The 21,661-nt window shown below is 39.7% G+C and overlaps 1 protein-coding gene across 1 annotated transcript; it reads left to right on the top strand.

Annotated features, from left to right (window-relative positions):
* The first annotated feature begins 2,484 nt into the window (after positions 1-2,484).
* LOC145406476 (tetratricopeptide repeat protein 17) lies at positions 2,485-16,923 on the top strand. The gene is made up of 20 exons (XM_080277629.1): positions 2,485-2,745; positions 3,402-3,539; positions 3,830-3,951; positions 4,374-4,485; positions 4,675-4,898; positions 5,493-5,660; positions 6,759-6,878; positions 7,422-7,588; positions 8,116-8,350; positions 8,545-8,685; positions 9,204-9,453; positions 10,079-10,303; positions 11,463-11,651; positions 12,036-12,114; positions 12,404-12,552; positions 13,270-13,535; positions 13,773-14,010; positions 14,517-14,674; positions 15,288-15,393; positions 16,270-16,923. Exons 1-20 carry the CDS (start codon positions 2,623-2,625, stop codon positions 16,399-16,401), a joined length of 3,342 nt encoding a protein of 1,113 aa, XP_080133755.1. The 5' UTR covers positions 2,485-2,622; the 3' UTR covers positions 16,402-16,923.
* Positions 16,924-21,661: the final 4,738 nt, after the last annotated feature.

Here is a 21,661-nt window from a genome sequence, read left to right as displayed (position 1 = left end):
CGTCCATGCTAGGTGGAGTGCTGGCGACCTGAGCAGCTTTCACTCCACTTGACCTTTTCCACTCACTCTCCCTATCACTTGCATTATCTTGCAGGTCCCAAATGTACAAACAATCTTGGCGCCGAATTTTGGGTGACATTGGAAGCTTCGTGCGACCCCTTTTTCGGGGATAAACTTTAATATTTCCACTAAGAATACGATTTTTTTTTTTTTTTCAATAGGAAAGATAGAAGTAGTGCACATTTTTTTTTTTTTCTGTCTCTCATTCTTCTTGGGGTAACAAAATCTTATATACGAGAGTTTGATTATAACCCAAGATTAGCTTTTGCTGCAAGAAGAAAGGAGGATCCAGTTTTTATTTTAATTGCCCTGACTGGAACACACACACACACACACACACACCACAGTTACGACAAGAATGTTATCGTAAGTTTGTGAATACGGCTCAGACACCCTGCCACACCCCTGAAGTGACTCTCCAAACAGCTTGCGATAATTTCCATCTGCTGTCTACGAATTGCTTTTTGTTGAAAGGACATGAGACGTGGGAAGATTTTGCACTTTCCTCTCCTCATCCGTCTTGTAAGATTAATAAATATGTAAAAATAATTAAAAGAGTACTCATAATGCTTATAATACGGTTACGACAAGGAACTGAAAGAAAGTCTGTGATTCAACTTTCATGCTATCACAAAATATCGAGGTAATTTCTCGTTACTATTTTCTCCTCCTCCTCCTCCTCCTCCTCCTCCTCCTCCTTCTTCATCTTCGTCTTTTTCCTCTTCTTCGTTTTTGAACAATATGCATTTAGGTAAGCATCTGTTTCTTTCACTCTTCAACTGTTTCGCAGCATTACCGATATTCACGTGAAACACTGATCATTCTTGGATATTACATTCATTGTTATGGAGTACCAAATTATTATTATTATTATAATTATTATTATTATTATTATTATTATTGTTACTCTTACTACTGCTACTACTACTGCTACTACTACTACTACTACTATTATTATTATTATTATTATTATTATTATTATTATTATCAGTTAACCCCTTCACTACAGGAGGTCCCCTTCCTTTATAAATGTAAAATCATCCAGCGGAAGCCTTATCACTATATACGAGGTACAAAAGTGCTAGACAGATGCCCTAATATTTAGTTTCGCTAAAGTTTATGGGAGTGGAACAACTCGTCTCCGAGAGTCCTTAACGAGTGACTGGCGGACATCGTCGATTTTAGAGGTACTCCTGCATCTAAAAAGGCGTTATCATACTGAGGAAATCAGTGGAGACTACTAACCTCTTCATTACGGAAGGCCCTTCCTTAATATGCAGCAAGACCGTTTGACGATTGCAAGGCAGTATTAATAATGGGATCATGGCACTGTGGGGTTGGCCGTTGCTCTTTTCTATTCATTCATTTCTCTCTCTTCTGTTCATCGTTCATTAACAAATTCTTTTTCACTTTTACCCCTCAGCAAGTACTAGCATATGACATGCTTGCTGTACCATGCAATCCACCTCACTCTGTTAAATACATTGCATGGTGCTACTCTATCTTCCTTTCCTAAGATCTCCATTCCCTCTATTGTATTACATTCTTCATTACCTCCTCTTACTTTCTATAACTGCCACTCAAAACTACTTGGGCCCTGGGCAGGCACAAGACCCAGCTCCGGGACTTTTGTATTCTCCGTGGGTAATTATTACTCTCAAATTTTCTAGTTACACGGTACAGTAGTATACATTATTCTCCATAAATCCTTTATACATACCATTCATCATTCCCCATAAACCCTTTTGTGCCTAGAGCTCCTGTGTGAGGGATTGTGCGAGGCTCATGGTAGCGAAGCTCATAAGTCCTAGCCCGGGTTGAAAATGTCTACTTCCGTCCAGTATTCAGGACGCCAGGCACAAAATGAGCTAGCTCCTAACACAATAAATTCTCTAACACACACACACACACACACACACACACACACACACACATGCACACACACACAAACACACACACACACACACACAGATAGATAGATAGATAGATATAGATACTGGTATATACACAAATTTTGTGCAAGTGACTTTTAACTACATGAGCGCTTGGTTAAAAAAAAAAAAAAAGAAGGAAAGGAAATCTCTCATCTCAGATATCGACGTGAACATCTATTATTGCTTCTTGTGCGTGCTAATGCTTATGCAGCTGTGCTGTAATTACAGTATATATAGGCAGGTCGAGATCCTTATACCGAGCCGAGCCAGTAAGGTAGCCATAATAATTGTTCTTGCTTAATTATTTGTAATGTATGGGGTCATAGTCTTCCCCTCTATTTTTTTAAACGGAATCCGAGGTATGTATGTATATAATGGCAGCTTATGTTGGCAGGGCAACGGGTCAATACAGAGCCGAGCCAACCAGGGGGCCAGTATCTTGTTTACCATGACGTCACGCGCAGCTTCTTTGCAGTAGGGCGGTTTTAAATGGCTAGCGAAGGGCCCGATTTCACCAATAAGAGATGTAATAGTGCTTTGATATAATGCATATACATTAAAGGTGGTACTCCAATATGAAGGAGCCCTAAAACTGTTGGGTTTCGTGATTAAAGGTCACGAAAGAGAGATGATTGAACAGGGGCGGTTCAGCATTCGGTGCCTGGTGCTCGGGATTTACACCCTCCTAGTTCTAAAGGCTTACTGTACCACGCATTGGGTCGTCACTGAAGATGGCAAAATTCAGGCACAAGTAAGTGAATAGCATGCTAATATTTTGTTGGCTTCTACTGTGTTAGGGTATTTGACAGCAGCATGTAAATGATTTTGACACCCTAAGGCACTGAAGTTAGAGTCGTCTGTGACCTCTCAGATCTTAATTTTGTACGTTTTTGGGGAAGTAGAATTATTCCATTACCGTTGGATGACCATATAACCTTGTGGTTGATTTGCCCTCCAAGCTGGTGACCTTGGTACCGGGTACTGATTCTGTGGCTGACAGATAACCCACTGTGCTTATGATAATTGTTTTGGTCCTCAGATATGTTTTTTATTATATTTTTTAACCCTTGCATCAAACTTATGCTGGGAAAAACCAGTAGGCTGCATTGTAGTGCCTTTTTCTAAGCAGCTTTTCTCCCCTCAAAGTTGTCAAATATTCATGTTAGTTTTGTTTTGTTTCATTAAGTTTTGTTTATAAAGGCTCCAGTATGCTTGCATGCATCAGCCTTGGTCACCTAATGGTGGCTTTCCATGCTGCTTGATCTCTAGCAGCCTCCCTATTCAGTCCCTTATCTCTAAGGTCACACTGTGTGACCTCATCCCATGTCTTTTTTGGTCTGTCCTCTCGGTACTGGTAACATACATTAAAAAGAAATAATATTAATACTCTAATGAATTCCTTTGCAGATGGACTCCATATTCCAGCTTCGTCGGCCATACGACTTCTTAGCGTTGGCACAACAAGAGCAGCGTGCAATGCAAGTGGAGTCCCTTAAGAGGGAGCTGGTGTCTCAGAAGTCACAAATTGATCGCAATGAAGATAAAGTGAGTCTTTTAGCTCTTGATAAATATCAGTTCTGTATAGTAGAGTACCAGTATGCTTAGTTTATATTGTATTTGTGTTGTTTTTAGATATATACTGATATATATATATATCTGTATATCCTGAGAATTTATATTAGGCAGTATAGCCTATTTGATTACCAAAACAAGCAATATCATTTCATTCTTATATCTATGGTTGTTGATTTTTTTATTTCAGTCATGATGTAGCACAGAACAGTATACATTCTCATCCTGAATGATAATTTCTAATCCTACTCTGCATTTTGTAGGACACCCAGTTGGAAGAGAGAATATATCGTACGGACTCTGACTGTGTGTTGGCTGGACGCCCTTTGACGGAGTTTGATTTATATGCCAGTACAGTCATCAACATGGAGAGTGCTGGAATCAGGTCTGTGTTTATTATCACTGTGAGAGGAGTCATATTGCAGTATACTGTAATGAAGAATGTGTATGGTTTATATTTATTTTAAATTATCAAACTTGGGCCATTGGCTAGTTTACTTATTCCTTTGGTCCAGCAGTTGACCCACCACGTATCATTAGAAGGCTGATTCTCTGCAGACCACACACATTTCCTCTCACTTGGTCATTGATATAATGGTAGGAGTGGGGCTGTTTTATGATGCTTTGGCACTGTGCATTGTAGCCACCTTAAAATTTTGTGACGAAATAAAAGCCAGATATTTTCATGTTTCATTTGCATTACAGTATTAGGAAATAATATTTTGTATAGCTTAGTGTGAGACTTATATAACAGTGGAGCACAGTACTGTACTAGGATAGATTTATACATTTTTTTGTGACTTACAGTTTAGAGGATCACCTAGCTCCACCACCTGAGCCTGGTGAGACCCTACAGGAGCCTGACTGCATTATTCATGTTGACCTCCCATTCTCCATGTTTGCTTATGACCATCTGCAAGTGAGTTGATTGTTTTTTTCTAGACCAGACTTTAGTATGTGCTGCCTATTAATAATGAAATCATGATGACTGAAAAGCCAAACAAGAAATAATGAAGTGTAATAATCAGAATGAATGGTTTAGGAAGAGGTCCTAGTAAGCATCCAAAGCTGGTGAGAATCAGAGCTAATGAGTCTGCGGGTTCTCTAGGGGGTGCGTTTCCGTGACAACCTGACTGCCAGCACTGAGGAAGATTTGGCCACTTTGGGGGGTGAGGCTGATGTTAATGTGTGGGGTCACCGAGTAGCTTCCGCCCTTGCCTCCAACTCCACCTCCTGGGTCCTCTACACCTTGGCCACACAGTTCTGGCGAGTTCGGGCTGAGCCATTCCAGGCAGTAGAGTGTGTGAGGAGAGCACTTCACTATGCACCCAGGCATGTGTTGACAGATCTCTTTGAGTTGGAACTATAGGGATCAGTGAAAGATTATGTGTGATTTTAGTCCCTCCTTTATGTGAGGCAGGTGAAAGGAGAATGGTGTTGATGATGATTTTTTTTTTTTTAATAATATCCATTTGTATAGGTGCTGTGGAGTCTTATGGAGCGTAGGTATAATGTTAATGTAGTTGATTGGGTTTATATCACCAGGATGAACACTTTGCCGGAGTGGGTCGAAGTGCTCCAAATGTGCATGACCAAAAAGGTTTTTAGCTTAAGGAAGGGTTAGGGTGTATTGTTCACCTAATACTACTCAGGGGTGAGTGATTTATCACACTTGCCTAAAATTTCTGGACTGAATAGCATCACCTAGGGCCCATATGGTATGGTAAAAAAGGATTGGATGATAGATGAATGGCCTTTAACTGAAGAGAGGCCCTTCACATTGATGCCATCTCCAGTAGCCCCTTCAGTTACTTGTTGTTCAGTCATATTTTCAAATTGGGTGAGTAGATCCTCTCATAGTTTATTCTTAAGTCATATTTTCTTGTTTGTACAATACTATACTATCAATTGCAATTTTATCTTCAGAAACTACCGGTACATTCCCAAAGTGCACCTGGGCAATATTCTGCACCGTGCACGCCGCTCGGATGAAGCTGTGCTGGTACTACATGCAGCTATTGATCATCACCGTACCTCCCCTGTGGCTCATATCACTCTTGGCAATGTCTATGCCACCCTTGCTTTCTATAATGTGTAAGTATGAGTTGGGTTGTTTTGAGTTGTGTGGGGTACATGTTTATATATTTGTGTATTTATTAATTTCTTTTACTAATGAATGTTGGATTTTACTGTTTTTGATTAATGATATATACCCGGTGCTGTTTGCTTAGCAAAAGCCATCATTTCAAGTCCCAAGATTTCAGTTACATCTGTCCATCCATCATCCAATCTTACATTGCCCCATGAGGAGCGTAGGTGCCCGGTGCTTGGGAGTTTGTCCCGACATTTAAGATGAGAATGACCAGCTTCACTCATCCCTAAGTGGCATTACATGAGCAGTCAACCCCAACCACCCCATGGGTATAAACCTTCACCGGCTCAATCCGATTGGAGCACAATAATTACCCACTAAACCACCAGGCGCCAAAATTTGGTTATATGGGTACCACCCAGTGTAGTAAATGGTTTCGTGGTGTACAGGTAACCATTTGGCTTGTCTCTCATTTTAGTTACAAAGCCTATAATTGGCCTAAGTCTTTTTAAGTGGGTCCCCAGTGCTCTCCATTAACATTCCAAATAAGCTGTTATTTGCTTGCCCTTTTTTATTTGGGGGGGGGGGGTTATTAGCTTATAGCAAAAGGCATCAGCTGAGTTATGGTATTTGCAAACATGGGTTTCTGACCTTTACTTCCCCAAAGAGCTTAAGTGACAGTCCAGTATAGCAGTACTTTACAGTGTGGGTCCCAGTTTCATCAGGCAGGATCCAAAATTAACACTTGCCACATTGCATGAGACCAGTTAACATGTGTAAGAGCTTGTGGGATTTTGTGTTGGCCAACACTGCTGGCAGGCAAGTAGTCAGAGAGGTCTGTCCTAAGCAGATGATGAGGTCCTCTAGTGGGGCTAATATTGCTAAGAATCACTGAGTATGAAGCATATTAGTTGGAAGGAAGAGATATAAGTGCCAGTTTCCAGAGGGTTCTAGTCCAACGTCTTTTTCCCGGTAAGTTCAGATTGCCTTATGCTATTTCCCAGTCCCAAAGATTGTATAACGGGAGGTTCAGATGCACTTGCACTGCCCTGTCGTATCAAAGTTTTATTCAGTTTAAAATCTGTTTTATTTTCCCTCAGGTCTGTCCTATGCTTTGAGAATGCACTCTACATGTCTCCAGGGGACCAAAGTTTACGACGAAGGAAACATGCAGTTTTGTGTCATTCAAAACTAGAAGCAGCATTAGAAAATCAGCACCAGTAAGTTTCTCCCAATATTTTTAGCAGAATATTATTCCTGACCTAATGTAACAGTGTTCAATACATGTATTTGTTCATTTTATTATACTAAATCATTATCGACATCATCATCATCATCATCTCACTATAAATTTTACTTAAATACATGTGAAAATCATTTTTCAATTTATATGTTCAGTTTATTATTTCAGTTTATTTATTCAGTTTATCTCTTTAGTTATGTAACCTACGTGATTTATTGCTGATCAACAGCAGGTACATTTCATTACACTCTTACTGATGTTGGTTGATCACGAACATATTGAGTGAGCTAAATTTGGTACTGGGATTGAAAATAAAGCATTAATGAGAAAATCAGTGAAATAATCATCATGTCACATCATCATTATCATCATCATCATATAATCCTAGCTACACCTGATAGGTCAATAAAACATTACCCATGTAGCTTCATACTCATTGTCTTTGTGTATAAACTGAAATTAACACCCTTTCAGGTATCCTGTTAGCTGTATTTCAGTATACTGTATCTGCTCTTACTAGGTCACTGCAAAGGACTCTGAGTGAGCTGCGAGACTATCAGCGGCGGCATGAGGAATGGCTTTCTCTCCAGCAGAAATTATTACTTGAGCAAGCCACACCAGAAATGAAACTCGAGTCAAGACTGGAGTACGAGGAGCAGAAAATAAGGGAGAGCACGGATGGAAGAGGTACCATAAGTCACAGGCATATAGCAGCACAGTTTCTGTTATACTTTTAAGAAATGTACAGTATATCCCAGTCATTTAGTTTCGTTTCAAAGTACACTGATATAGAAGAGTAAGTTACTGTAGTGGATTACAAAATATCATCATTATCACCTACGTTCTTACAGTCACAGGAGGTGGAGTGTGATTTTGTTTTAATGGAGAGCAAAACTTATGTTATTGCAAAATAAAAAGAAAGATTTTTTTGTTTGATATGAGGAACTAGTAGATATAATTTGATATTGCCATAGTAAGGAATGAGTTTTGTAGTGGAACTATCTTTCTTGGTTAAAGGTGACAGAATATGGTTTTAGTACACATTGATGCTACACTTATGGAGATGTTTTTATACTTCACAGTGCAGGAAATCAGCTTGGTAGTAGCTACTGTGCAACATACAGAATGCAGAATTTTTTTACAAAGTAGAACTGTGCAAACCTACGCACAGACCACAGTATAAAGACACTAAATGGTGATCTTTTGTGTTATAGGGCAGGACTGCTTCCAGTATCAGCAGGATGGGCACACCTTCCTGAGCTGCAACATGCGGCGGGACCAGTTAGAACAACGGGGTTCTCCCTCAGAGCTGCTGCTTGATCTCCAGTCCCTCTTGCACACTGTTGAGAGTGAGGCACTAAGGCTTGGCCAACATGTGTTGAAGAGAAAGCCACTGCTAATGTCTCAGGTTCCACAGATAATGCCCTTGCACCCTGCTAAGACTTACAGGTGGGAGGCTAGTGTTTGGTAGCTATATTTTGATTTTATGGTATTATTATAGTGTGACTAGATGATATATGAGGATCTTTGTCTTCCAGTTTATATCCCTACTGAAATTAAAGAGCTGTGTTTTACATGTCTCATCTCTGTGCAAATTTAAAAAATTAGTATGATTTGTTGATTAATTGTTGTTTTGGTTTCAGGAGCAGTGGTGGGACAGGTGTGGTTGATGTGAGTCTAGGTGAAGGGTTCCCTACAGCTGAGCAGTGTGAGAAGGCTCCTCCCCTACCCCAGTGGGATGACTTTCCATCTGTCTTTCTACCTGCTGAGAATAAAGGATTCTCGTAAGTGTAGTTAATGCATGGTGGTCTAGTGATTACAAGGGAAGTGTCTGATTGATAGCCTTGCCATGCATGTGAGCTTAGAAGTTAAGAGGTGGCTAGAAGTTTTAGTCATGGTGCTGTCAAGGGCATAGGTCAGTTTCCTACCTCTGAATAATCAGAACAATGGTAGCTTAGCTTCGGTGGGATTGGCCGTTACCAATTTTAACTTTAGTTTTTGTTTGCCAAGGAGTAGAGTCTTGTGATGAACTGCAGTATGTATTGTTTACAGATGTGTTCTGTCAGTCCTCTTTTTCGTTTAACAAGTTTGGACCACTGGTGCAGTTTTGACACTGAAAAAAAAAAATCTGTTACCTCAGATGACACCCAGCTCATTGTGATATTGTACTGGTAGTTTGTACATGTTAACCCTTATTTCTAAACTTCCTAATATTAGATAATATCTGACCCACAGAGGACCATCAAACTGCAGGCATGATATGGCAAGCTTCATCATAAACTTTTCAAACTCTTATTGACAGTGTGGATCGATTCTTGAGTGAGGACATTGATGTGAGTTTTGATGAGGAACACCCATTGCCATGGCACCCACCCATCTGTGAGCGCCTCCCTGACCCGGTGGAGGGGCTTGATGAGGTACCTGGGGTGAAGGAGCGCCACACCCTCACCACCCGTAGTCGTGACCCACATGCCGTACCTTACCTGGCCAAGTATGGATATCAGGGGGTGGAGGCAGAGATTGGGCAGCGCATCACTACAGCCATGAAGAAGGTCTGTTATGGGGATTTATTGGCTACTCTGGTATTAACCCCATTTCACATGTGTGCTGGTGGTAGTTCTCTGTCTTTAATTTTTTCCTTTTCCATTTTTTCTGAACCCTACCTCATCCCATCCTAGATGTGGCAGAGAAGTGAAGATGAAAGCATGGATTATTTTTTGTAATTTTCTACATCAGGGTGATTTCGGATTTTGTTCAACACAGGAAAGGCCTCTCATGTTGATGGGATGAATGACGTCTGCCCCTGACCCTTCAAATTTGAAAGTCTATCCTAAGCAGAATAAACACATCAGGAGACAGCAGAAGTAAAATAGATATGACATACTGGTGCTGAAGGAATTAGGCTGAATACAACATACAGGATTTTAATGTGTGTGACAGAATTTATATCATCGATTGTAGAATTACAGAATTACAGTACCTGGACTGACACATTGGAAAAAAATTTATGAGTACCAGTATTCTGATCAGTGTGTCTGATCAAAATGTTTTAGTTCCCCTTCTGTCATGTTTTCCTCCCATCTTGCTTTCCAAACCCCACCTTTATCTTATTGTTGGATTAAAAAAAAAAAAAGAGGTCAGATTGATGATGATGATACTCTTTCAATCTCCTTTCAGGGTGTGGGTCCCCAGTGGCTGCTGTACAACTTGGCAGGTCTGTATTGGCGTGTGCATGGTAACCTTTACAATGGTGTGGAGTGCCTACGTCGTGCAGTGGCAGCAGCACCTCCTGAGTGGCGAGATGTGCCCCTTGTCAATGTGGCAGCACTCCTCTACACTGCTGGACATATTGATGATGCTCTCACTCTCACACTACAAGCCATGCAAGTGGCAGATCATGAGGTAAGGACTGATTATATACTGTTGCTTACATGTGTTATTTACTTTGCTTGATAATATATTATTGGAAGATATACTGTAGTATTGATGTGTTCACTTAAGTCTCTGATAAGTGCTACTGTGACACGTTAAAGACCATAACATTTCTCCTCCCCACATTCACCTTTAGATTCCATTTCTTACACACATTCCCAAACTCATTCACCAAGCCTTACCGTTCCCCTTCGTCTTCACCTAACAATACAGTATCATCTGCAAACAACAGTACAGGGAGTTTCCAAACACTGCCGTCTCTTATTAAGGTCACTCCAATATCCTCTCCCCTACCTTGTATCTCATTTATAACCCCATCCATATACAGATTGAGCAACCATGGGGACATTACACATCCCCATTTCAATCCAACATTCAGATAGAAAAATTCACTCAGTTCACTATCCACACACACTGCAGCCTTAGCATCTTCATACATACTCTTCAGGGCATTTAACAACTTCCCATTTACTGCATATATCCCTAATACTTTCCACATTCCTTGTCTATCCACCCTGTCATATGCTTCTCCAAATTCATGAAGGCCGCATACAACTCCTTTCCCTTCTCTAGAGACTTTTCCACTAAAGACCTAAAAATGAATGTCTGATCTACACAACCTCTTCCCTTCCTGAAACCTCCCTGCTCTTCTTTAACTAATTCCTCTGTTATTTCCCTAACTCTGTCAATAAGTATCCTACCGTATACTTTTCCTATTACACTAAGAAAACAGATGCCCCTATGATTACCACACACTTCTTTTTCCCCCTTTTCCTTTGTACAGGGGAATAATTATCCCTGACTTCCAATCCTCAGGGACTCTACCTTCCTCCCAGGCCAATCTGCACATCTTCCATATTCATTCTGTTCCTATCTCTCCCCCATGCTTCAGCATTTTGCCACACACTTCATTATAATATACATAATATAATATCCATAAGAAGTACTCATACTATTTAAACCTGAATGTATGGTGTACAAAAATGTAGCTGGTCTATTTTCCCAGTGAAAATCATTCTGGTTATTCAGTTATCTCTTTGTAAAGACAGGAGAATCAATGCACATCAAAAGTCTCCTGTGCAAGTGATGTCGATTAAAGTCTTATAATATGTGATCTTATTATTTCCAGCCTGAGACAAACTTCCTCTTGGGTAATCTATACTGTGGTAAGGGAAACCTTACGGGAGCTTGGCATCACTACGAGCGAGTGTTGGCAGCAGCTCCGAATCATGCCCAAGCCCTCCAGTACCTCACTGCTCTTGCCTGTCACACACGCCCACCTCACCCTGCCCCACCGCTACCTACTTGTCACAACCAGGTTTGTATACAATTTTAATTTTTAATTATTGTTGCTGTCATGATTTTTTTTTTCTAATTTAAGTTTTTGAAGAAATATACACCACATGTGCTAAGTTAATTATCATTCGTGTATAATTCATTAGTACTTTAGATACAAACTGGTGTGTTCTTTGACTGTGTACCAGTGTATGCCGTCATGATTGACAACTCACACAAACATTAGGTCACAAAGCTCTAAGAAAAACATTAGCCTGGCCTGATTAAGAACACCATAACAGTGCAGTGTTCTGTATTAAGCAATTTAGATTATCTATTTTAAAAGCAAATTAGTAAATATGTTAGCCTCCATATAATTAAAAGGAATTTTCTAGGATTATGTAAATATTTACTTTCTTAATTGCAGGGTGGAACAGAGGATGGAGTGTGTACCTCCGATGGAGGCTGCCAGGCTCTCACCGACACATCTCCAAATGAAGAGAAAAGTAATTTGTTATCAGTGTTGTTATGTTGTGAGCTCAGTCGATGTCTGTGTTATATTTGTGGCTGTCATTTTGGGTATTACAGCCCAGAATTTTCAGTTGTGTGAGTGTGAACTAATATTTGACATGACATTGTTTAGGTAAGAGGGTTAGTATTAGGAAAGTTTCTTTTGAGTATGTCTTAAATGGATTTGGTTCGTCATCCTGTACATGTGTTAAGCAGCATTATGAATATGTAACAGACATGATATAGAATGTGCTTGATCTGTTAATAAATTGTATTACTTTTCAGATGATGACCTAGAAGAGGTGATCAGTATAGACCTTGATAATGAACTTGAGGAAGAATTAGAGGAAGAAGAAGTAACTCCAACCCCTGAGCCAGAGGTGTTAGAAGAGAACACCAAGGAAATAAGTGACCCTCAAGGACCTGAGACTAAGGTGGGGAATTAGAACCTGTGTGTCTGGATCGTTCATAGGCTTGTGTGATTATCATTTGATTATGCAATGAAAAATATTAAAATAAAAGTGTAGATTAAGCTGCTAAATAAACTTATATACAGTCTGTCAGTTACTACAGTTTCCTCACTGGCCTTGTCTCACAACCTTCATTTACAAGAAAAACTGCACATTAGCAGAAATTGTGAGAGGTGAAAAACTTGTCTGAGTATTTAGCATCGGACTGGATCCTCCAGAATATGGCTTAACACCCCCTGAGAGTCTCATTTTGCCCAACATTTTCAGACAAAATTTGGACCCAACTTTTTCAGACATAAGTTGGACCAAAAACCAGACTGATGATTTAGGTGCTTGATGTAGGGAGTCACAAGATGCCACACATTAACACTTCACTAAAGGTGGATTACCTTTATTACTAACGAGATGTGCATCAACACTTACCATTATTTAACAGTTTGAAATTATATATCATGCAGTTTTCATTTTGTGCTGAAGGGAGGCAGGATGCCATTGATTTCAAAATAGGTACCGGTATAAAATACCGTACTGTAATATCCTTTAGGTAATTGCACAGACCTTTAAATCATCACCTGAATGGAAACCACATAAGAGGAGATTTCACTGTGTGTGACATAGGTATACTACAGTGTTGCAAACTGTTTGTGCCAGTATTAATAAGAGTTACATTATTCATAACAGGCAGGACTCTCGAATAAGCAAATTCATGTGCGTATTGGCCTGGGCACTGAAGAATCAACTGCCACCTATCATGAGGGTGACAATGAAGCAAGCACAGATGCCCCACCAGCCATTGAGGACGACCCCCTACCAGATGTCCTCCTGAGGGTGCGAGAACGTGTGGCTTCACCTCCACCCCCTCCCCATGTGTGTGATCGTGCCAACAAGCTTAGTGATGTCAAACACTTCACATCCACTTGGCTGTCTGTCTCTGCTAAAAACATTGAGTGAGTTGCTTTTCTGCTTTCCCAGATTATCCTTTTGTAAACTGATTTTTTAAGCAATTATCTCCAGCTGAAATATCCTGTTTCTAGGTTTCTTTAGTTCTCATCTGGTTTCAGTAGTAGACTAGTCATATTGCTAAATCTATATTTTTTTATTGATCAATTTTTTTGTTATATAATGCTTGAGCAGAGTATTGTACAGGTTCACATCATTTATTTTTCTTTTTATAAACACTTCAGCATCTCTGAGTACCTGGCAGCCAGTCCTAGTGTCGGCACCCCATTGGAGGAGCCTATATGCCGGGGTGACCTGCCAGCATCAATGCACACCCTTGACCACCTGGCAGGAGTCAGACATCGCCGCCTCCTCCCACACTTCCCAGAGATGGGTCTGCGTGAGGCTCTCCAGACGCTTACAGACAGGGCTCCTGTCACTGTCGATCTTATGGCCACGAGGATTGCAAGGTCATTGCAGATGGTATGTATTTTTTTTTTTATTGCAGTTGATTGATTTATGTATTCTTTCTTACTATTTTTGCAGATTATCATATATATATGTGTAGCAGTATTTATAGTAGATCTAGGTGTTATATTTATTAGACTTTGTCATTAGCTGTAAGTTATCTTAGCATCCTCAAGCCAGGCTTGCACTCTACTCTCCTATTAATGTAATCTGTAATCATTTTTCAATAATTAATTATTTAAGTTGCTCTGCCAGTATATAGTCTATAACAATAATGTGTCATTTAGTACTTAGTATATAGTAGTCAAGCATTAACTTCTTTTGTATAATAACTTTATTTCCCAGCCAACTATAATACATAGCCTCCAAAATGAAAATGGGATTAAACAGAAATCTTTCTCATGTAGTTTTTTAGGTACCCTTCATCATACCCAATTTCTTCCCTGTTTTAATAACACGAACTTCATCAGGCATAGAACAGGAATTACTCTTAATTTGATCTTCCTAAAACTAATCTCCAGAATGAGACTTCATGGGTTGTTGCAACTGCTGCTGCATTATACTGGCGTGTTGTTGGCAGTGGAGAGCGAGCAGTGGACTGCTTGAGACATACTTTGCACTATGCCCCAAGACACATGAAGGATATACCTCTTATATCTCTTGCTAACATCTTGCATAGGTAGAGTACAACTTGCAATTAGTAAATAATATTAGAACTTATGGTCAGCTATTTCAAGTCTTGACAGAAAGTTAAGAAAACACATTCTTTGATGTATCATTTAGTAGCTTGCTTTAATATCATGAGAGTATAGTACATTACTGTATTTCTGAGCCTCAATATTCTTTCTAGTACAATAGTTGATGATAGGCTGCTGTTAACCCTGGCAAATACTAGCATGGGACTGCCATATACTGTAGCTGCAACCTTTGTACTGTTACTAGCCACACACTGATCACTCATAGGCAGCAAACTCAGATATGAGATTTCTTTGCCCTAGCAGTTCCAGAAACTGTTGAGAAGTAAGCTCCTGATATTTGCACTTAATATAGTTTCCATGCATTAAAAAAGCCTGGCTTGTTTCATGGCCAGTCCTTATGAGAATACATGGCACCATTATTACCGAATGAATTTTTCTTTGTGAGAGGATTACCAGTAGATTACATGTTTGTTTCGTCATGGTGTTCCCACACATCTCTTATAAAAGGCTTTCTGTGTTGTGTTAATTGGAGATTCATTTCATTAAGTGATATTATTGGGTCTTTGTTTCACTGTATATTTTTTGTGTTTACAGAGCTGGCCTGTACAATAATGCCCTCGTCGTAGCAAATATGGCATTAGAAATATCACCAAAATTTGTTGTGATACACTTCACTATGGCAAATATATATGCAGCAAAGGTGAGTTATTTTAAAAATTTAGTTATGAGATGGATGGTTGAAGTGAAGAGATGTATGGGTGAGGGTGATATGAGTTGGAGAGGGGATAGGGTGACATGGAGAGAATTTTTATTGTGGCCATCCCATCCAGGGTTAAGATGTCTGACTATGAATAGTTGGATAGAATTTAGTTATACCTTTACTGTAGTGAAAATAGTATAGTATGGAAGGAGGACATAGTATAGTACAACAGTACTGTTCAAGTAGCAGTAGTAATAGTAGTAGTAGTAGCAGTCATAGTCTTATGGTTCATGTGAAATGTGAACCTGGTTGACTAGGCTGATGTTGCCCTTCTCTAGTAGTCCACCATCCCCCATTCAGGCGGGTAGGGAGTTGAGAGACGTACCGGGTAAGTATAAATGCGCAAGAGAGCTGTCCAACTATATCGGTTCCATCACATGAAAGCTTCCTTCTTTGGTATATGCCTTATGTACTTGTATGCTTTAGCAATATCTCAGTATTTAAGTTAGCTACTGCAAATCTTCTCTGGGGGATAGGAAGCTGAGAGATATCTGTATAATAAAGCAGCTTTGCTGCCTAACAGTATTATATCGGTGCCACACATCGATTCATCCTTCTTCAGCACTGGCCTAGGAGGAGTGCAGTCCCATATTTATTCTCCCCCTCATATTATTGATTTTTGCCTTTCGCATGGTTTTTTCGAGTCCTAAGAATTGTATAAACTGATTTTCCCCTTTATTCCTGAGCATAATGTATTCCGTTAGTGTCAGAGCTATTGTGAAAAAGCAGACTGTATGGTATTAGTATTAGCATCAGTTTAGTTACCTAATTTTCAGAATACTGTACATGTATATTTGGTCTTAATATTCCTTTCAGGGAGACCTTGAAAAAGCAACAGCATTTTATCAGTCAACTTTAGCCCTACAATCATCATTTGAACCAGCACGAGACAGACTACGAGCGATTCAGTGTGCAACTCTAAATGAAGACACTTCATCAAAAAATTAGAAGTTGAGTTTGTAGCAAGAGGAAACATTCCCTAGTACCGAGGTTGGGCTGAGGTTAGCTTGACTTGATCAGCAAGAACAGATTACATCTGCATAGTCAAGAGTCACAAGGATCTCATATTGAGAGGTGCATAAAATATACAAGACTTGCTCATGTACTGGTATTGCAGTGTAGCAGTAGCTTGTATTATAATATTAGTTACAATACTGTACAAAGTAACATAGCCTATTAATGTTGTGTACAATATTAATTTTTTATTTCTGTTTTGCTCAATGAAAACCAAGTACTTTACCTGTGTTTTACATTGGTACTCTTCATATACTCAGACATAGAAAATAAGAATGAACAATTTTATTTGATGATAAATGTTATTTTAGTCTTCCTCATCTTTGATTCCATTTGAATTTCACTTTTAGGAATTGTTTACTGTTTCTCTTCTGTATGGATGTGCAGGTAGGTGAAACAATTGGGAACACATTGTACATTGCCTCTAATATAAAAGTCAATTACAAGTACATGTATAATACAATTGCAGTTTGTGGTATGATTATCCTTCAGTTTTCAGGTTGCTTACTAGAAAATAATGTTACACTGGTTGTTGAAATATGGTAGTTTCATAAAACCTTATTATTAATTGTTAAATGGCACTGATTATTGCATATGAACCAAGTAATTACAGAGGTGTGGAGGAGGATGGGTTTTGGAACCAACTAGAATGATAAAGCACATCCTAAGTAGTTATAGAGTGAGATCTGAAAGGATGAGTTAACATCAGTCCAGCAAATTATTTAATGGATCATTTTGGCAAATGCTGGCTGATGGAAATATGTTTTGTCTCAAAAGCCATTGCATTAATAAAACAAATTTTTGACACACCTGTGTAGGCATGACCTGGAATGATGTTTTAGTGACCTGATCTAATCTAATGGATCTAGAAAGACCAAAAAATATCTGAAAGATGTGATGTCATATCTAAAAACCAAATGAACTAGTAAGGCAAAATTCCACACACACCTTCATAGACACAACCTGAATCAATGTACAGGTATTTGATGGATATAAAGTGACCTGAAGATAAGAAGGATAAAATAATATAAAGCCCTCAGGTTGAAGGGTTTAATGGAGTAAAATGGTTGTAGAAGTGAAGATGATGCATTTAGAGTGATGTGAAGATTTTAGGCTAAATATAAAAAGATGAAGTTCAGTTCTCACCATCCCTTAGCTGACATCATCACTCCATTTATGCAGGTGTTTCATTTGGCACTTGAGATCCAAAATTTTGCTGCATGTAGGAATTTGGACATACAGCGGGTGCTCGCATAACGTGGGAATATTGTACCCTGAAGCTCCCACTTTATGGGCTTTCTGCATTATAGGGCCATACGTTTACATGTTAAAGGGTTTCATGGTACCTAAGCCAGGCCTAGGTTCACTATTTTTTTTTTTTTTTCCAGGACATGTACCTACCTAATAAAGACTTCATTACACACAAACATTGGAGGATTCCTCACCTTGAATGGAAGAGGTTGTGGGCTTCCTGGGGGGAAGTGGAATGGGGTTGTAAGGCAGGGCAGGACTCCTACTGGTCACAAAGATCACACAGAGCATGTGTGCAGCCAGACTGCAGGGAGAGGGTAGGCTCACCAGGGGCAGGAATGCTCAGTCAGCCGTGAAGACGCTCCATGCAGAGACGTGACAGCCATTCGTCATAGGCTGATGCAACCCGCAGTGTGACTATCACTGGCCACGTTGTGTCTGTGCCCACCGTGTTATGATCTTAGTTTGTTGCATTATGACTGTTTGATCCATAAATTGGGGTCTCTGGCCACGTTATGTCTATCGTCGCCATGTAGTATGGTGCTCAAAAAAATGGGCAACTTCCTTCACCTGCATAATGTCTATCATTTCTGCATTGTAACCAAATTTGGACATAAAATTTTTTCTCCCGCGTTATGTGAGTTTCATGTCATAGGATTGCGCGTAATGTGAGTGTTGACTATACTTTAGCCTCTTTGCTGGGCAGACATTTTTTTTTCATGTTATGCAGCTATGCTACTACCAGATGATTTTGTACGGCATTTCTACTGAACTGTAATAATGAAGAAATTATTTAAAAAAAAAAAAATTGGTTTTACGCCAGGTATCCCCGAAGGGCTAAGGCGTTACCCCTTGGTAGAGGACTTTGGATCAGAACGTGTAGCATTTTATGACCTGATGTCTACCAGTGACCCTTGGGTGGATTTGATCCTCCGACCCTTCTGTCAGAGCGGAGTGCTCTAATCTACTGAGCCTGTTACGGCTGTATAAAATCCCTACAGATTACAGTCTTCCCTAAGATAAATGAAAATGTCAAGAAGCAGTGAAGATAAAGTACAGTAATAATAACAATAGCTCTCAGACAGTGCAACGTCCTTGTCCACCTTTTGGTCCCGAGACAACATTTAACTTTATCCTACTGCCATGACCTTCAACTGATTGATTTCAGATTACTTCACCCTTGCCTGACCATTAACATTTCTACTTAATTTGGTTCCAATTAGATCAAAACTATTTGAGATGACATGAGTATAGTTCTAAAAACTGAATCTTTTTTTTCTTGGCTAATCCTCAGACCTTTTACCAGGTTTGGCCCAACTCAAATAAAAAGTTTGAAGCTGAACATTGACCTTGACCTTTGACAAATTGTTCTCAAAGTAGAATCCCTTCATCTTTGATTAACCCTGAACCCTTTCACAAAGTTTGGTCTGAATTAGATCAGAAATTTTTTTAAGTTGATTTTGCTATGTGGCCTTGACCTTTGAATAATTGTTCTAAACAAAAGGTCCACCCCCTGGCTGACCCTCAACCCTTCTACCAAGTGAGGTCCAAATCAAATAAAACTTTTAGTAATTTTGTTTACACATAGACAAGCAGGAAAGCAACTGCCCCTGCAGGGCTGTCCTGTGCAGTGAACTGACGTTCCCTTATGGCAGACAGTGCAGGGAAGAGTGTGGAAGTTTGTTTCCTGGATGGATGCTACATCTGTATCTCTGCCCATATACTGTAAAAGAAACATAATTGTAGGGACCTCATCACCCTGTTATTTGGTTATATGGGGTCTGCTCAGCCAGGCAGATTGGGGTTACTCAACAGCAACACATAGACACACATGGGTTGAACTTTAACCTTGCCCCTTAACCTTTGCCATTAACTGATTGCTCTTAAAATCAAATCTTTACGTTCTTGCATTACCACTAACACTTCCATAAAGTTTACACTGGATTTAAATTGTTTGATCTGACCTAGCCATGTGTCCTTGACATATGGCCTCTTCCGATTAGCTTGTCCTTGAACTCTGTTCTCAAAATCGGATCTTTCTCTTTGCCTTACCCAGAACCCTTGCATGTACAGTAGTTTGGTCTTAACTGGATTATAACATCTTAAGTTGACCTTGTCGTGTGACTTTTACCTTTGGCCAATTCATTTTAAAAATCCATTGGTCAATCCATTGGCTAATTTTCAAGCCTTCCACCAAGTTTTGTCCAACTTTGACCAAAAAGTTTTAGTTTTATTATTTACACACACACACACACACACACACACACACACACACACACACACATGAGTAAAACAATCCCCGCCCTTTCTCGTGATTGCAGGTGTAATGGCGTCATTGGATTCAGGAGGTTAATGCAAGCAGTCTAACAAGCCCTACAACATGGGAAGAGAGAGGTACGGATGTGTCGATTTCACAGTATCGTCGATTGTTCAAATGGATTAAGTACGTCCATATGCTGAAATCGTGTTTATATGAAGGGCATGTGGATGTGTATGCCTGTGAGGTAGAGAGAAGCTTCCTGGGGCTTGAATGGTAAGAGAATGAGTGTGACTCATTTAATGGCACATATTTTTCGTTGGTTTTTGTCTGTCAGTTTGTTTCTTGCTGTCTAGACCCTACGTTGCCCCAACATAGGTAGAACAAGAGGTCTGGATGATGATACAGCCATTTCGTGAGTTGACCCTCTGCAAATGTTAGGAAGATGATAATGATTCCTGCTTTTCATAAAGACTAAAAGCAGTACTTGGGTCTAGTATTCGCTTTATTCCTGTATGCATCACTTCTTACCATATTGATGTAGTAGCCTTGTATCCGCGTTCTCAGGCGAAAGTAGAGCAATGTGTTTCTTGGATTTTTTTTTTTTTTTTTTTGTTACTAAATGAAAACGGGACCTTTTCCTTTTTGACATTTTTATGGCGAAGATGCAGTTTTTTCTTGGAAGACGAAGAAATGACTTACTGAGTGAGGATAAGAGTACTTTCTTTTTCTTACATTTTTACGGCAAGACTAAAAAACTGTAGATAAAAACGTTTTGCCTGTCAATACAGTTACGTTTAGCTGAGTTAATATGTATGCCTAACTTACAGTCTGCGGTACTGTTATCTCCCTAGTGTTCTCTGAAGATTAACGTGCTCCAACCGAATGACGCTCTAAGGGTTTACACTGGGGGGAAGGTTGGGGTTTATTGTTCATATGGTGACTCAAGGGCGAGCGAGGTTGGTCATTTCCATTGAATAGTAGCCTAACCTTATGATGGGGCAAAAAGGTACTGATAGATAGACAGACGGAAACAAAGGACGTCTTAACTACTGCATGTGTGGGATGGTTCACTAGTTCGACTTTTCCTGTATGTGTTAACGAAAACTCGGCAAGATATTTAGGTATATAACAGTATAGATGACATTGATTTGCCTGTCTACTGCACGAGGGTATTTAAGGCAAACGATCTAGTTTTCCTAAGTCTTACTCTCCCCTCAACATACAACCGGCATTAGTTTACTCCCACGTTACTGGTAGTATTGAAGAGGGACAAGAGGGAAACTTCTTAACACCTCTTCCTTGGCAATTTCTTCTGCGTCCCAGTAATCTCTTGTGTTACTGATGCAAACCATGCCGGTATTAAACCCATATAAATAACAGTCGAGACTGAAGGTGCAATACGCAAAATAAATCGCAAAGGCAGATCGAGGTGTTACCAAACCTCCCATGCCCTCTGTAATACAACCTTTACAGTGCTTCTTAAAGTGGATGAATAGCAAAATGACAAGCAACAGTGGCTGACCTAGAAAGCATCATAATTTCAAATGACCCCTCCCCCCTCTTGCTGCCCTCTACCGTCAATAATCGAAACTAACTCCACAGTGCGCCGAGGTTAGTGATTGCCATTTACGGTAACGAAGGTGAGAGCGGTCAAGTACGGTACTGCGTTTGACTTCTTGGTAA

The sequence above is a fragment of the Coenobita brevimanus genome, chromosome 70, assembly GCF_032717465.1.
Source record: "Coenobita brevimanus isolate Jiangsu-jjx chromosome 70, ASM3271746v2, whole genome shotgun sequence".
Taxonomy (NCBI): Eukaryota; Metazoa; Arthropoda; class Malacostraca; order Decapoda; family Coenobitidae; genus Coenobita; species Coenobita brevimanus.
The sequence above is the reverse complement of the archived record's forward strand: the minus strand, read 5'-3'. Positions and strand labels throughout refer to the sequence as shown.

Excerpts from the sequence above, each read along its gene's own strand:
- LOC145406476 (XM_080277629.1), top strand. The coding sequence starts at position 2,623 with ATGATTGAACAGGGGCGGTTCAGCATTCGGTGCCTGGTGCTCGGGATT. Across the intron at positions 3,540-3,829 it reads TTGATCGCAATGAAGATAAA|GACACCCAGTTGGAAGAGAG; the intron begins GTGAGTCTTTTA and ends TGCATTTTGTAG. Across the intron at positions 4,486-4,674 it reads TTGCTTATGACCATCTGCAA|GGGGTGCGTTTCCGTGACAA; the intron begins GTGAGTTGATTG and ends CGGGTTCTCTAG.